The sequence below is a fragment of the Balaenoptera borealis genome (genome assembly GCF_965194805.1).
Source record: "Balaenoptera borealis genome assembly, chromosome: 2".
In the NCBI taxonomy this organism is placed as follows: Eukaryota; Metazoa; Chordata; class Mammalia; order Artiodactyla; family Balaenopteridae; genus Balaenoptera; species Balaenoptera borealis.
Window position 1 is genome coordinate 74,364,766 of NC_138867.1, and position 18,033 is coordinate 74,382,798.

The 18,033-nt window shown below is 37.2% G+C and overlaps 1 protein-coding gene across 1 annotated transcript in view; it reads left to right on the forward strand.

The window, feature by feature from the left end:
- Positions 1 to 18,033, forward strand: part of ADGRV1 (adhesion G protein-coupled receptor V1) — a 566,898-nt gene that overhangs the window by 186,644 nt on the left and 362,221 nt on the right. Inside the window, exons 63-70 of the mRNA XM_082378598.1 lie at positions 3,040 to 3,178; positions 3,351 to 3,536; positions 3,803 to 4,035; positions 6,199 to 6,347; positions 7,954 to 8,155; positions 8,677 to 8,896; positions 10,952 to 11,191; positions 12,627 to 12,776. Coding sequence (XP_082234724.1) covers positions 3,040 to 3,178; positions 3,351 to 3,536; positions 3,803 to 4,035; positions 6,199 to 6,347; positions 7,954 to 8,155; positions 8,677 to 8,896; positions 10,952 to 11,191; positions 12,627 to 12,776 — 1,519 coding nt within the window. The remainder of the gene's footprint in view (positions 1 to 3,039; positions 3,179 to 3,350; positions 3,537 to 3,802; positions 4,036 to 6,198; positions 6,348 to 7,953; positions 8,156 to 8,676; positions 8,897 to 10,951; positions 11,192 to 12,626; positions 12,777 to 18,033) is intronic.

An 18,033-nucleotide genomic window follows, 5' to 3' on the forward strand; every position in this document is an offset into this window, starting at 1 on the left:
CCTATAAATATCAATTGAGTACATCTTGTTTAATATATCATTTAAAGCTTGTGTTTCCTTATTTATTTTCATTTTGGATGATCTGTCCATTGGTGAGAGTGGGATGTTAAAGTCCCCTACTATGATTGTGTTACTGTCGATTTCCCCTTTTATGGCTGTTAGCATTTGCCTTATGTATTGAGGTGCTCCTATGTTGGGTGCATGAATATTTACAGTTGTTATATCTTCTTCTTGGTTTGGTCCCTTGATCATTATTTAGTGTCCTTCTTTGTTTCTTGTAATAGTCTTTGTTTTAAAGTCTGTTTTGTCTGATACGAGAATTGCTACTCCAGCTTTCTTTTGATTTCCATTTGCATGGAATATCTTTTTCCATCCCCTCACTTTCAGTCTGTATGTGTTCCTAGGTCTGAAGTGGGTCTCTTGTAGACAGCATACATATGGGTATTGTTTTTGTATCCATTCAGCCAGTCTATGTCTTTTGGTTGGAGCACTTAATCCTTTTACATTTAAGGCAGTTATCAATATATATGTTCCAAATACCATTTTCTTAATTGTTTTTGGTTTTTTATTGTAGGTCTTTTCCTTCTCTTGTGTTTCCTGCCTAGAGAAGTTCCTTTGCATTTGTCATAGACCTGGTTTGGTGGTTCTTAATTGTCTTAGCTTTTGCTTATCTGTAAAGGTTTTAATTTCTCTGTCGAATCTGAATGAGTTCCTTGCTGGGTAGAGTAATCTTGGTTGTAGGTTTTTCCCTTTCATCACTTTAAATATGTCCTGCCACTCCCTTCTGGCATGCAGAGTGTCTGCTGAAAGATCCGCTGTTAACCTTATGGGGATTCCATTGTGTGTTAATTGTTGCTTTTCCCTTGCTGCTTTTAATATTTTTTCTTTGTATTTAATTTTTGATAGTTTGATTAATATGTGTCTTGGCGTGTTTCTTCTTGGATTTATCCGGTATGGGACTCTCTGCGCTTACTGGACTTGATTGACTATTTCCTTCCTCATATTAGGGAAGTTTTCAACTATAATCTCTTCAAATATTTCTCAGTCCCTTTTTTTTTCTTTTCTTCTTCTGGGACCCCTAGAATTCAAATGTTGGTGCATTTAATGTTGTCCCAGAGGTCTCTGAGACTGTTCTCAATTATTTTCAATCCTATTCTTTATTCTGCTCTGCGGTAGTTATTTCCACTATGTAGAATGTTCTTCTGCCTCAGTTATTCTGCTATTGATTCCTTCTAGTATATTTTTAATTTCAGTTATTGTGTTGTTCATCACTGATTGTTCTTCAGTTCTTCTAAGTCTTTGTTAAACATTTCTTATATCTTCTCGATCCATGCCTCCATTCTAATTCTGATTCCTTCTAGAGAATTTTTAATTTGATTTACTGTGTTGTTCATCATTGTTTGTTTGCTCTTTAGTTCTTCTAGGTCCTTGTTAAACATTTCTTGTATTTTCTCCATTCTGTTTCCAAGATTTTGGATCATCTTTACTGTCATTACTCTGAATTCTTTTTCAGGTAGACTGCCTATTTCCTGTTCATTTGTTTGGTGTGGTGGGTTTTTACCTTGCTCCTTCATCTGCTGTGTGTTTCTCTGTCTTTTCATTTTGCTTAACTTACTGTGTTTGGGGTCTCCTTTTCGCAGGCTGCAGGTTCGTAGTTCCTGTTGTTTTTGGTATCTGTCCCCAGTGGCTAAGGTTGGTTCAGTGGGTTGTGTAGGCTTCCAGGTGGAGGGGACTGGTGCCTGTGTTCTGGTGGATGAGCCTGGATCTTGTCTTTCTGGTGGGCAGGACCGCGTCTGATGGTGTGTTTTGGGGTGTCTGTGACCTTATTATGATTTTAGGCAGCCTCTCTGCTAATGGGTGGTTGTGTTTCTGTCTTGCTAGTTGTTTCGCGTAGGGTGTCCAGCACTGTAGCTTGCTGGTCGATGAGTGGAGCTGGGTCTTAACGTTGAGATGGAGATCTCTGGGAGAGCTTTCACTGTTTGATATTACGTGAGGTTGGGAGGTCTCTGGTGGACCAGTGTCCTGAACTCAGCTCTGCCACCTCAGAGGCTCCGGCCTGACACCGAGCCAGAGCACCAAGACCCTGTCAGCCACACAGCTTTTTAAAAAATGCTACTTTAAGGTCCCTGCACCTCTTTCTTTGTGGAATGGGAGTGTGGACCTTCTGCCTTCTGCCTTGGACCTGCTAGTGTTGGAGGGTCTCCTGCAGAGGCGGGGGTAGCTGTGGCTCACCGTGGGGACAAGGACACTTGCAGCAGTAGTTCTGGGTAGTACTCCTTGGTGTGAGCCCTCCCAGAGTCCACCATTATCCCCACCAAAGAGCCGGGTAGGCCATGAGAAGGTTTCTGACTGTTTTTTAGATTATTTGCACAAGCCCATGCCAAGGAGAGCACACTGAGTAACATCAAGAGATCTATGCTTTCAGCCCTGTTCTGTCACTAGCCATGTAAAATAGGAGTTACTTCATCTCTGTAAGCTTGTGTGCCTTAGCTACAGAATCATTCCTTAAAAAATCATCTGGATCAAAGATTTTATGATTCTGATTGTTCTAAAATTAGGACCTATTGTTTAACTAGGGTGGTATGATCATAGGCAATTTTGTTTATCATAAATTTTCTCATGAGGAGTGAGATAGCAGTTATCAATAAAGTAGCTGAATTTGTGTTAAAACTTTATCTTTTTGGTAGTTTTTTCATTAGCATTGCATGTGTGAAGTGTTTACTGTCCTTTATTCGTATTTTGTATCTTGTGTAGTAAGTGAAAAGTCCATATGTACTTTTTTTTTATTCCTTTAAACCTTCTACTTTTAGTGTTCAGCTTTTCCTAGTATTCTTGTCAAGCAGATTTACGCAAGCTCAGTATTTTGGGTGTTACTGTCTTGGAATTAAAAGACTTTTTTTGCTTTGCAAAAAGATAGGGTTATTGAAATTTATAATATTCTTGAAATAATTGAAAATTGTTTATTGTTGAAGGATAGAGCAAATATTTAGGAAAAGCTCTTTCAATAAAAATGAAATATACATTTGTGTGTTGTTGTAGCCTCGTTCGTGGCCCAGCGATTTCTGGGGAGGTCACAGTGTACTGGAGGATATTCCCTCCTTCCATGGGGGAATTTGCTGAAACTTCAGGAAAACTAACAATGCGAGATGGACAGTCTGCGGCAATTGTAGTGTTACAGGTATCAGTATTACTGATTGCTGTTATGCCCTTTGCTGTGTGTGTGTGTGGTTGGGGGGTGGGGTGGTGGGAGGTGGTCAGTATCACAGAGTTCGTTGTTTTGCTTATATGATAGATATTTTTCTTTAAATGTTCAGATTCTGCTGCTCATGGCTCTTTCTGTCCTTCTCTAGGCTTTGAATGATGACATTCCTGAGGAAAAGTGTCTCTATGAGTTTCAGCTCACTGGAGTCAGTGACGGGGCGGTACGGCGTGAATCCAGCAGCACAGCCAACATCACAGTGGTGGCTAGTGACTTTCCCTATGGACGATTCGCCTTTTCACAAGAGCAACTTCGGGTGTCAGAGGAAGTGCAAAAGGTGGAGCGTGAAATGCTTAAAATCTTAAATATCATTTTTATTTTTTATATCGTGAGTGATCTTTAAAATGTGTTTCTTTGTTCATATTCCAAAGTGTTCACAAACTGATTAATGTGTTCCTGATATCATTTTAACGTAGAATTTATATACTTGATAAATTTACATGTAACTTCAACCTAATCCTGGTAAATAGAATTAGAGACACTCAGAATTAAGTCTTGCCTGATAGAGTACTCATCCAAAATAAAAAACTGCTTCTTGCATAGGTTAACCTCACAGTCGTCCGTTCGGGTGGCTCTTTTGGCCCCGTGAGGCTTTGGTTTGAGGCTGTGAGTGGGACCGCCGAGGCCGGCGTGGATTTCATCCCTCCACCAAGGCAGCTCCTCTTTGAAGCGAGGGAGACGGTGAAAAGCGTGCACATTGAAATCCTTGATGACGGCCTTCCTGAAGGCCCTGAGGAATTTTCCCTAGTGATTACAAAGGTGGAACTCCTGGGAAGGTAAAGTAAAAGAGAAAAATAGGAAAAAGGAAACAAAACAGAGAGAAAGGATGAGTGAAAGCTAGGTTGTGCAGGGATGAATACTGAACTGACTGTAGAACAGTCTTTCCCTGCTTTGTCTCACATTTATGTGACACTAGACCAGGACAGTGGTGGCAAAGACTGTTAATTATACAATGTTCTAAAATAAAATTTTTTCCTGAAAGTTGAAAGTATGTGTTTCTGTTGTGTGAAGTCACTGTGGGCAGCAGGGGAATCAAACATGGTGTGGGCTTGTAGTAATTTGGTGAGGAAACAGAGGGGCCGTTCTCTAGGTCAGGTCAGCTGGCGGGGCCGATTTTGGTTCCCCCATCTGTGTCTCTACACCAGGGAACAGGCTAGACTGAGAGATTTCTTTCCTTGATGTCTCTGAAGGCTGTACAATATTGTCTTCTTTGTGATGAATGAGGTAGATGTTTGCCCAATGGCATTTTTAAAGCAGGGGAGAAAATTTGAGTAAAAGATGGTTGGTAGTTAATGCACCATGTTTTCATTGAAGATCAAGAGTTAACCATATTGAGGCCCTCTCATTCTCTGATTTAGTGCAGCGACTTGATTAACAAGGGTGGGAAACACGTGTTGCATGATGAAATAGATGGAATACGTACAGGTTAAGTGGCTCAAGAAGCACCTCTGCACCTATGGCTTACATACAACCTTCAACTGGAATAATGTTTGCACTTAGATAGGTCCTAAAGGAAGTTTACTTGTGCATACAATGAAAATGCTTTTGCATTTGTGATATTAATGCAAAGCTTTAAAGCTTTTTTTAACTAAAATATTTCACTGAATGACTGAGGCAGAGTGTATATCATTCCCCCGGGAAAAATTACTGTGGCCTCACTAACACTTCAACTCTTAAATTTCCCAGGTATGATTCTGTGTCTGACGATGGGAATGAATGTGTACTTGTATTAAATGTATTAAAACTTGGGTTGGTCATTGACTATTTTAAGTGAGTGAAGTTTGGTAAATGTGGCACATTATGTGTGAGATTATATCTGTGTTTTTGACTAAGTGGGGCTTGAAGCATTTGTCCTCGCTGCCCTTTAAAAAAGGCAATTCCTACTTAAGCTTAATTCTGAGGAAACAAGTTTTTCTTCCAGATAAATTTCTAGGCTTCCTTTGATCTGAAAAGGAGAGTAGTATAAACCCAATTTGCCTAGTTGCTAGAAAATTTACTGCCTTGATATTCAGTTACGGTAAGCAGCTAAACCATGATCCATCTCAGACTACTGATAACGGTTTCTCTTATCATTTAATATTTTAACCCCCAGTTTTCTAATTTTGTCTTGTATGTAATCTAATTAATGAGCGTTCAACCTTTCCAAACTAGGTAGGTCAAAAATACTAGGTAAATAGAATTTGGGAATTGAAGGAAGGACTAAAATGGTTTAGTGCCATCTTTTTTGGTGGCTTCAGGAATTAAAGCGATGTAAAACCCGGGAAGTCAAAACTTTTCTTTGATGGGAGTAATAGCAATCTTTAAAAGAGACTTTCTCAGCAGAAATATATTGCTAGACAAGTAAACTACCATCTATATGAAAGAATAGAGGCATTGATTTAATTGATATTCACAGAAACTGGAATATTTTCTTGAATCTTGATGGTTTAGCTTAATATTTCTTTAGTGGCATGACACTCATTATATCCTTAAAGTAACTCTCTCTTCCATTAAAAAATAAAATAAAATAAAGTAACCCTCTCAACGTAACACTGTAGATCTCAAGCCCAGCTGGTTTCCATCTTTGAGTGCACTACAATTTAATGTACATTCCCTTCCGTGACCCATTACTGTAGTATGTGTTCAGCAGTACATTCCTAGCCCCAGAAGTTCATTTTCCAACTTCTTCCCAATTTCCTAATAGTTTTATTATCTTCCTATTGCCTAAGTTTAATAACTTTATATTAGTTTTGGTTTTATGCAGGCAGTGATAATTGGGAGCAGCACAGAAATATATTTCAAACATCATTTCAGAAAAGAAAAGTATTTTTGTGTTGGGATCTTTAAAAGGATGAAAAAGCTTAATAGGACTAAATTATAGGAGCTAATAGGACCCTTCTTCAATTCATGCTAAGCAATTATACTCAGTTTATTTTATTTATTTTTTATGACTCTGATAGAGGGTATGATTTTACCATCCAAGAAAATGGACTTCAGGTGGATCAACCTCCTGAAATAGGAGACATCTCCATTGTCCGAATCATCATAATGAAAAATGATAACACAGAGGGAATCATTGAATTTGACCCAAGGTATACTGCCTTTGAAGGTAGGTTCAGTAACGTTACTTATAAATTTACCACCAATTTCTGAATTAGAGTACCTCAGCCCGACATTGTCAGTTTGAATTGCCGTATGCAAATTTTCCTGGTTTGGGGTGTGTGCATGCGTGTGTGCGTGCGTGTGTGTGTGTGTACACATATATACACCTTTGTATGTATTTATATATGCCTTTATATATATTTATGTATTTATTTTAAAAATATATTTTGAGTTACCTTTGGGCAGTCTTGAATCTCACTTTTGTATGGCAAAGTGGAATGGTTGGGAATAAGGCGTTTAGAGAAATTATGTTTAACTTTAAGATTGTTGAAATGTTTGTATTTTGAACACTTTTATGAATATATTTCTAATTTATGTAATGCTTAATTTCCTTTGTGATTAGAAATCAGTGAATATTCACTTTCTAATGAATAATCACCTTTGAAATATTTTACTGGACCGCAGGTGCAGGTAGTATCTGGACTCCTAGTCATGCTTTCTTGAAACAGTTCCTAATAGCAGCTTGCCTTATCTTGCCAATTCTCCCCTCTTGTAGAAGCAGAATGCAGAATATATGGTTATATTTCCTCCTGGTAGAAGGAGGTGGCTGCTTTTCTGATTTTATTCAAAAGCAGAATATGAATATACCTTTCAAAATAAACATGTTATCTTCTTGTTGCAATTAATTTATTGGCTTCATTGCCTCCGTCAAATTCTTTCGTTATCTAGCCATTTTTAAAGTTCATCAGAAATCACTTTAGGAGTTGATTTGTATTGACTTCATGGGTAAAGTCATGGAAAACATCACCATTTTGTGAACTTCAGTCTACAGCGAGTAAAAAAAGGCTGCATTTTTACACCAACAGAAAAATGGGACTTGGATCTTTTTTGTTCACTGATTTCTGTTTGATTCACTATCGTTGGGGATATTTGGGACAATACATTTATAATTACAATGTAAGTTCAGTACTATTTAGCCCTGGCTAATGTTAACTCTATTAAATGATATTTTAATATACATATGTTAGCATAGCTGAAGAAGAAATAAAATGTGAATAGAATTTTTAAGTTGAAATCAAGCACTGAGGATACATTTTCAGATTTACAAGTAGATTTCATAGGAACTGAAAATGTAACAGAATCATCTTTATATCTGGATTTTTCAAGCACTCATTTGATATAAATAACATACACCTTATTTTTTATATTACTGATGTTTCAGTTAAATATGCAGAAACAATCCAGAATGGTTTCCTTTGAGTACACATATTTTAAGTGTTTTTTGTGCTCATCTAGCATTGTCAAAAAAGCAAGGGTTATTTATTTATATGTGGCACACAGAGAAAGAATGGCTATGCTAATGATTAAATCGATTATTTAAATTCTAACTTACACTCACTATAATTTTCAACTTGTGACACACTATAGTTCTCCTAAAAAAAATAAGTCATGACATTTTCACTAATTGTTTTTTAAAGCGATAAATGAACTGCGGAAAAATTGAGTGCTTGTGTTGTACTGTTATATTTAATTGTCATGTTTGATTTGACTGGATCTTATAAAAGTCACTTGCTTTGTCTGGCATACCAATTAATTTCAAATTCCTGTTACAGTGGAGGAGGACGTAGGGATGATCATGATTCCAGTGGTGAGGCTTCATGGCACTTATGGCCGTGTGACAGCTGATGTCATCTCTCAGAGCTCTTCTGCAGTTCCTGGTGGTGTTGATTATGTACTGCATGGTAGTTCAGTCACCTTTCAGCATGGGCAGAGCTTAAGTTTTATAAATGTTTCGATCATTGATGACAATGAAAGGTAATACTATTTAGTGATATTGGAAATAACATGGGCATATGTAAAGCATGAGTATTGTGCTCCAGTCCTTACCTATGTTTTGCACTGATAATAGAATTTTAGATTATACTTGTACCCGTTGAAAAACGAGTGAGAAACTTTAGGGGGTGCTGAGATAGGGAAAAAGGGATTGGGAGACCATTGTGATTGTGCGTCACTTTTTCTCAAATAGAAGAAGAAATAATAATTTTTATTCTTCTAGATTTGAAAAGTCTAATCAGAATGTGGAAACATCCTGCAGATCACTTCCTTAATGCATTAAGCAATTAAAAAGAGGGGAAGAGAGTCCAATAACTATCCCAGTTTATGTAATATTGAAGTGATCATTTGTGCTGTTAGCTAAGCACCCTCTTCTTACCACTTGGTGTGTGACTACTGTGCCTTGAATATGTATGACCAATTTGGAAAATGACTAGTTATTTGGATTTTAGAAGCATTTTAATATGTTTAGACTCACAGAATTGCTCCTTCTTGCTATGCAGTGAATTTGAGGAGCCCATTGAAATCCTGCTCATTGGAGCTACTGGTGGAGCGGTCCTTGGGCGCCACCTAGTGTGCAGAATCACGATTGCCAAGAGTGACTCTCCCTTTGGTGTAGTAAGATTTCTCAATCAAAGCAAAATTTCTGTTCCTAATCCCAATTCTACAATGATTTTACCCTTGATGCTGGAGCGGACTGGAGGACTCTTGGGAGAGATTCAGGTAGAGTTATTCTTCCCATGATTTAAAAAATAATTTGGATTGATAGATACGGTGTTGGATTTTCTTATTCCTCAAATACAGTCATTTATTTGTTCACAGTCAGTAATATTTATTAATTACCTAGTAGGTATAAAGCAGCTTCTAAAATCCTTTGAAGTACATAAAAATGCATGAGATATATAGCTGTCTTCAGGGCACTCTTGAGAGAAAGTTAAAAATTAAATGAAGGATTCTGGTAAAAGTCAACAAGTATTTGTAGAGGGCTTTCCATTTACCAGACCGTGTTATAGGCCCTGAGAATGCACCGGTGAACAAGACAGACTTCATCTCTGTTCTCATAAAGTTTTCAAACAATAAACAAAAAAAAAATGAAAAGAAAATGATCTGATAACACGAAGTTTTTGGCAGGAATGTAAAATCAGGAGACACAATCATAAGTGACTTGCTGGCCACTGTTGATTGGATGGTAAGGGTGTGATATTAAAGCTGAAAGATGATACGAAAGAGGTGCTCAAGTAATTGTTAGAGGGATGAGCATTTGGGCAGAGGGATTAGCTAGTGCAGATCTACAAACTTGGCATGTTTGTGGTATGCAGAGCTCCATGTGGTGGATGGGCTTGGAAATGAAGGGATAACAGCACAAGATAGATCAGAGGGGCCCATAGGTGTTTGGTCACAGAGAACTTTCTAAGCCAGGTTAAAGATGAGTCTAAGTGCAAATAGGATGCCATTAGAGAGTTTTAAGCAGGGGAATGATGTCAGTGTCACCGGGCTGTCAGCTCACTTATAACTGCTGTGAGGAAAATGGGTTGTCAAGAAGCCGGAGTAGAAGCAGGGAGAGCAGTTAGAAGGCTCCTGCCCTCTATAGCCCAGGGCAGAGCTGACGATGGCTCAGACAGGGGTGGAGATGGAGCTGGCCAGATGGGAAAGGACATCGAGTATGTTTTGGAGGAAAAATTCACTGGGCTTGTGGAGGGAAAGAGAGTAATCAAGGATAACTGCTAGAATTTTAGTTGAGCAACTGGTTGAATTGTAGTGCTGTTTACTGAGATGCCGAAGCTTGGGGGAAAAGCAAGGGTGGGTTCTGTTTTGGCCTTGTTGATTTGAGATAGCTACTAGACACCCCACTGGAGGGGCAGGTAGGCAGGGGAAAGTTCGAGTGTGGGTTGTGGGGAGGTCAGGGCTGCAGACAGATTCAAAAGATGTTGACACACCTGGAGGCATTTGAAACTCTGTGGCCTAAGGAGTGTAGACAGGGATGTAAGGGGTATAGACCCAAGCGTGGGCTCCCAACATTTAAGGATCTGAGGAGGGAGAGCCAGCCAAAAAGATTGAGGAGTAAAGAAGGAAAACTAGGAAGGTATGTGTTATGTGAGTAACATGTAAGCCAAGGAAGACAGGACACAGTGTTTCAAGAGAAAGAAGTGGTCAGCTGTGTCCAGTGCTGATGAAAGATGAAAGAAGCAAAGAGAAGTGCCCAGTTTTCTTTATGCATATGAAACGTATACAATTTTAAATTATAGAAACTTTAAAAAATGCATTTGTTGCAATATAAAATTTTTGTTTCTTGTAACAATTTATGAAAATTTCTGTTCCTCTTACACTAGGAATTTAAGTATATTTATTGCTGCACGTCCAGCAGGCCTTTCACATGGTTTTATAGTCTGATTCAAATAGGTTTTGATGGACAGAAGCTGTGCACTAGCAAGACAGTTTGTACTCATATTTTTAAAGTTTATATTACTCTAATATATATATTTAGAATATATACCTTTATGTTTTTGTTATCCTGTGGTGATAACAAATGAATGGGTATTCAGATCTTTCTTTACTTGTTAGACATTACTATTCATGAAAACAGATATTCTATAGATACATAGCTTATATTTGCAAATATTATTTTAAACAACATGAGTTGATAACATAGGAATTTGCTGGAGATATTCTAGAATAATTTTCACATGTATGTATATATATTTTTAATACTACATATCCTGCTAAGTAATTCTTTGTTTAAAGCTGATCGTTTCTATTAAAAAAACAAACACCCTGCAGGTAAACTGGGAGATAGTCGGACCCAATTCTCAGGAAGCCCTACCATCACAGAACAGAGACATCGCAGACCCGGTGAGCGGGTCCTTCTCCTTTGGAGATGGGGAAGGTGGAGTGAGAAGCATCATTCTGATAGTCTATCCTCATGATGACGTTGAACTTGAAAAGACTTTCATTATTAAACTTAAACTTGTGAAAGGAGAAGCTAAGTTAGACTCCAGAGCTAAAGATGTTACATTAACAGTAAGTCAGACTTTGTTTTGCCCACAAAATTTTGGATTTAACGGATTTATTGGAAAATGCATTTACATTTGTTGAAACTCTATAGGCTTGTGATGAATTGAAAGTTATAAGACCAAATGAAGTCATAGTAATTCCTGTGGGTCAGATGTTCTGGTTGTTATGTTAGTTTATTCCATAGCCTCATTATTGATAATTTTTAAAGGCTTTAAGATAATGAGAAATACTTATTTTACACTTTCTGAGAAAATCTGATGTTTTGGGGATATTTGGCACTTTTAGAGACGAGGCATTCGTCATATCATACGCATTGGATATCTTTGCCATTAAAGTGCATAAAAGTTCACAGATAGTCACAAGTCAGATTGTTGGAAGGAAGAATGGTACTTGTTCAATTAGGGCAATGATGGTGTGGATCAGATCCGAGTTCAGCATATTTTGCATGAATCACCCAGTCCATTGGGGCAGAAAGTACAGGGGACCAAGGTACTGAAAAAAAGACTGAAAGATGCACCTTTTTTTTAAGTTTGGAAAACACTCTTGTCTGGGGTCTGTATCAGTCAGATGTCTCCAGAGAACCAGAACTATTAGGAAATAACATATGGAGAAAGAGAGAGTTGTTTTTTTTTTTAAGGAATTGGCTCATGGGTTTGTGGGGTCTGGCAAGTCCAAAATCCATAAAGCAGGCTGGCAGGCAGGAAGCCCAGGAAAGAACCGAAGTTGCAGTCTTGAGTTTGAATTTTGTGGGGCAGGCCAGCAGTCTGGAAACTCAAACAGGATTCCTAAATTGCAGTCCTGAGGCACAATTCCTTCTTCTCCGGGAAACCTCAGTGTTTGCTCTTTAAGGCTTTCAACTGATTGGATGAGGTCCGTTCACATTATTGCGAATAATTTTCTTAACTTCAAGTCAGCTGGCTGTAAATATTAATCACATCTGCAAAATACCTTTACAGCAACATCTAGACTAGTGTTTGACCAAACAATTGGACACCGTAGCCTAGCCAGGATGACACATTAAATTAACCGTCACAGGGCCTTTGCTTCTCTCCATATTGTATTATATCATAACCAGTAGAAAGAGGTTAGCTAAACTTAACTGGTTAAATGAAGCAAATGAGAGGTGAATAAAGCTAAATTCAGTCATTGAAGTGTTATCCTTTGGTGATTCTACAAATTGTAGTTTTCTGAACACTTATTCCCATTATCCTTGGGGGAATAAGAACCTACTTGTTTTGGGTAATGATCAGCGTAATAAAGAAGGTTTTTAAAAATCAGGTAGCCAGGTGTATTATATCCAAGTATCATGATTGTGTTTCTTTCATTTCCTCAGCTTATCTTGTACATACACAATACATCAGTGTATTGATATATTGGATACCGTAATTTCATCCATAGCTGTTATATACATTTTCACTCTGCTCTCTGTTTCTGTTTCTAGATACAAAAGTTTGGTGATCCAAATGGAGTGGTTCAGTTTGCTCCCGAATCTTTATCTGAGGAGACGTATTTGGAGCCATTAGCTCTGGAAGGGCCCCTGATCATTACTTTCTTTGTCAAAAGAGTCAAGGGCACTTCGGGAGAGATTATGGTATCATTTTTCCTTTGATTTTTAAGTAGAGTAGTAATTTGCCTAACAACTGCGGTTGAGGGGAACAGAGAAACTGCGTGTTCTGGAGAATTAAAGTTTTAGATATACTGAAGTGACATGAGTTTTCACACAGGCTGAGAAGGCTCATTGAAGCACCTTTGGACTCTCTAGCCAGCACCAACCTCTGGCTGTCTTTCTAAATTCAGTTACAATTAAGTTAAAAAGATCTTTCTCACATTTAATGATGAAGAAAATGACTGAACTATTTTGTAATTTTTTGTTTGCTATAATGTAAAGGTTTACCTACTGAACAGGCCTATCCATGATTTTTATAAATTGCTTAATATATTCTTAATATATTCTTTTTTTGGATATACCTCTTTAAATGTGTTTATTATTTTAAGAAGTTTAGAACATTGTTTGAACTGAGTTAAATGTTTGTGGAATCCTTGAAACATTTCAAGAAAACATGGCTTGGAATCACTGCTCTAGACCTATTACTCTCTTAACATAGATCAATATGCGTATATTCTTTATTTTCAATATATTCGAGATGCTCCTGTAAATCATCAGCATATTCATCGAACAGATCAAGGTTATCTGTTTGCTAGCAAAACTTATTTTGTGAACTCTCTCTATAAACTTACCTCTTTTCCTGTATTGGTGATTAATTGTTACTTCTTCAGTTGAAACTTTATGGTTTGGAGGTAAAAAAATTCTTAGAAGATAATTTTTTACAGATTTTGGGAGGGGGGAATTCTTAATTTCTGAAATCTTAGATATCTTCTTTTTTTTTAAACATTCCATTTTCTCTCTCTTTTTTTTTTAATCTTTATTGGAGTATAATTGCTTTACAATGGTGTGTTAGATTCCACTTTATAACAAAGTGAATCAGTTATACATATACATATATCCCGATATCTCTTCCCTCTTGAGTCTCCCTCCCTCCCAGCCTCCCTACCCGACCCCTCTAGGTGGTGACAAAGCACCGAGCTGATCTCCCTGTGCTATGCGGCTGCTTCCCACTAGCTATCTATTTTACATTATGTAGTGTATATATGTCCATGCCACTCTCTTACTTTGTCCCAGCTTACACTTCCCCCTCCCCGTGTCTGCAAGTCCATTCTCTACATCTGCGTCTTTATTCCTGTCCTACCCCTAGGTTCTTCAGAACCTTTTTGTTTTGTTTTGTTTTTTTAGATTCCATATATATGTGTTAGCAAACGGTATTTGTTTTTCTCTTTCTGACTTACTTCACTCTGTATGACAGACTCTAGGTCCATCCACGTCACTACAAATAACTCAATTTCGTTTCTTTTAATGGCTGAGTAATATTCCATTGTCTATATGTGCCACAACTTCTTTATCCATACATCTGTCAATGGACACTTAGGTTAGTTCCATGTCCTGGCTATTGTAAACAGAGGTGCAATGAACACTGTGGTACATGACTTTTTGAAGTATGGCTTTCTCAGGGTATATGCCCAGTAGTGGGATTGCTGGGTCGTATGGTAGTTCTATTTGTAGTTTTTTAAGGAACCTCCATACTGTTCTCCATAATAGCTGTATCAATTTACATTCCCACCAACAGTGCAAGAGGGTTCCCTTTTCTCCACACCCTCTCCAGCATTTATTGTTTGTGGATTTTTTGATGATGGCCATTCTGACTGGTGCGAGATGATATCTCAATGTAGTTTTGATTGGCATTTCTCTAATGATTAGTGATGTTGAACATCCTTCCATGTGTTTGTTGGCAATCTGTATATCTTCTTTGGAGAAACGTCTGTTTAGGTCTTCTGCCCATTTTTGGATTTGATTGTTTGTTTTTTTGATATTGAGCTGCATGAGCTGCTTGTAAATTTTGGAGATTAATCCTTTGTCAGTTGCTTCATTTGCAAATATTTTCTGCCATTCTGAGGGTTGTCTTTTCGTCTTGTTTATGGTTTCCTTTGCTGTGCAAAAGCTTTTAAGTTTCATTAGGTCCCATTTGTTTATTTTGTTTTTATTTCCATTTCTCTAGGAGGTGGGTCAGAAAGGATCTTGCTGTAATTTATGTCATAGAGTGTTCTGCCTATATTTTCCTCTAAGAGTTCTATAGTATCTGGCCTTACATTTAGGTCTTTAATCCATTTTGAGTTTATTTTAGTGTATGGTGTTAGGGAGTGTTCTAATTTCATACTTTTACATGTAGCTGTCCAGTTTTCCCAGCACCACTTATTGAAGAGGCTGTCTTTTCTCCACTGTATATTCTTGCCTCCTTTATCAAAAATAAGGTGACCATATGTGCGTGGGTTTATCTCTGGGCTTTTTATCCTGTTCCATTGATCTGTATTTCTGTTTTTGTGCCAGTACCATACTGATTACTGTAGCTTTGTAATATAGTCTGAAGTCAGGGAGCCTGATTCCTCCAGCTCCGTTTTTCTTTCTCAAGATTGCTTTGGCTATTTGGGGTCTTTGGTGTTTCCATACAAATTGTGAAACTTTTTGTTCTACTTCTGTGAAAAATGCCATTGGTAGTTTGATAGGGATTGCATTGAATCTGTATATTGCTTTGGGTAGTATAGTCATTTTCACAATGTTGATTCTTCCAATCCAAGAACATGGTATATCTCTCCACCTATTTGTATCATCTTTAATTTCTTTCATCAGTGTTTTATAGTTTTCTGCATACAGGTCTTTTGTCTCCTTAGGTAGGTTTATTACTAGGTATTTTATTCTTTTTGTTGCAATGTTAAATGGGAGTGTTTCCTTAATTTCACTTTCAGATTTTTCATCATTAGTGTATAGGAATGCAAGAGATTTCTGTGCATTAATTTTGTATCCTGCTACTTTACCAAATTCATTGATTAGCTGTAGTCATTTTCTGGTAGCATATTTAGGATTCTCTGTGTATACTATCATGTCATCTGCAAACTGTGACAGCTTTACTTCTTCTTTTCCGATTTGGATTCCTTTTATTTCTTTTTCTTCTCTGATTGCTGTGGCGAAAACTTCCAAAACAATGTTGAATAATAGTGGTAAGTGTGGGCAACCTTGTCTTGTTCCTGATCTTAGTGGAAATGTTTTCAGTTTTTCACCATTGAGGATGATGTTGGCTGTGGGTTTGTCATATATGGCCTTTATTATGTTGAGGTAAGTTCCCTCTGTGCCTACTTTCTGGAGGGTTTTTATCATAAATGGGTGTTGAATTTTGTCGAAAGCTTTTTCTGCATTTATTGAGATGATCATATGGTTTTTCTTCTTCAGTTTGTTAATATAGTATATCACCATATTAACCATATTGATTTGCGTATATTGAAGAATCCTTGCATTCTGGGATAAACCCCACTTGATCATTGTGTATGATCCTTTTAATGTGCTGTTGGATTCTGTTTGCTAGTATTTTGTTGAGGATTTTTGCATCTATGTTCATCAGTGATATTGGCCTGTAGTATTCTTTCTTGGTGATGTCTTTGTCTGGTTTTTGTATCAGGGTGATGATGGCCTCGTAGAATGAGTTTGGGAGTGTTCCTCCCTCTGCTATATTTTGGAAGAGCTTGAGAAGGATAGGTGTTAGCTCTTCTCTAAATGTTTGATAGAATTCACCTGTGAAGCCATCTGGTCCTATTCTTTTGTTTGTTGGAAGATTTTTAATCACAGTTTCAATTTCAGTGCTTGTGATTGGTCTGTTTATATTTTCTATTTCTTCCTGGTTCAGTCTTGGAAGGTTGTGCTTATCTAAGAATTTGCCCATTTCTTCCAGGTTTTCCATTATATTGGCATATAGTTGCTTGTAGTAATCTCTCATGATCGTTTGTATTTCTGCAGTGTCCGTTGTTACTTCTCCTTTTTCATTTCTAATTCTATTGATTTGAGTCTTCTCCCTTTTTTTCTTAATGAGTCTGGCTAATGGTTTATCAATTTTGTTTATCTTCTCAAAGAACCAGCTTTTAGTTTTATTGATCTTTGCTATTGTTTTCTTCATTTCTTTTTCATTTATTTCTGATCTGATCTTTATGATTTCTTTCCTTTTGCTAACTTTGGGGATTTTTTGTTCTTCTTTCTCTAATTGCTTTAGGTGTAAAGTTAGGTTGTTTATTTGAGATGTTTCTTGTTCCTTAAGATAGGATTGTATTGGTATAAACTTCACTCTTAGAACTGCTTATGCTGCATCCCATAGGTTTTGGGTTGTTGTGTTTTCATTGTCATTTGTTTCTATGTATTTTTGGATTTCCTCTTTGATTTCTTCAGTGATCCCTTGGTTATTTAGTAGTGTATTGTTTATCCTCCATGTGTTTGTATTTTTTACAGATTTTTTTCCTGTAATTGATATCTAGTCTCATAGCATTGTGGTTGGAAAAGATGTTTGATACAATTTCAATTTTCTTAAGTATACCAAGGCTTGATTTGTGACCCAAGATATGATCTATCCTGGAGAATGTTCCATGAGCACTTGAGAAGAAAGTGTATTCTGTTGTTTTTGGATGGAATGTCCTATAAATATCAATGAAGTCCATCTCATTTAATGTATCAGTTAAAGCTTGTGTTTCCTTATTTATTTTCATATTGGATGATCTGTCCATTGGTGAAACTGGGATGTTAAAGTCCCCTACTATGATTGTGTTACTGTCAATTTCTCCTTTTATGGCTGTTAGTATTTGCCTTATGTATTGAGGTGCTCCTTTGTTGGGTGCATAAATATTACAATTGTTATATCTTCTTCTTGGATTGATCCCTTGATCATTATGTAGTGTCCTTCTTTGTTTCTTATAATAGTCTTTGTTTTAAAGTCTATTTTGTCTGATACGAGAATTGCTACTCCAGCTTTCTTTTGATTTCCATTTGCATGGAATATCTTTTTCCATCCCCTCACTTTCAGTCTGTATGTGTCCTTAGGTCTGAAGTGGGTCTCTTGTAGACAGCATACATACGGGTCTTGTTTTTGTATCCATTCAGCTAATCTATGTCTTTTGGTTGGAGCATTTTATCCATTTACATTCAAGATAATTATCGATATGTATGTTCCTATTACCATTTTCTTAATTGTTTTGGGTGTGTTTTTGTAGGTCTTTTCCTTCTCCTGTGTTTCCTGCCTAGAGAAGTTCCTTTAGCATTTGTTGTAAAGCTGGTTTGGTGATGCTGAATTCTCTTAGCTTTTCCTTGTCTATAAAGGTTTTAATTTGTCTGTTGAATCTGAATGAGATCATTGCTGGGTAGAGTAATCTTGGTTGTAGGTTTTTCCCTTTCATCACTTTAAATATGTCCTGCCACTCCCTTC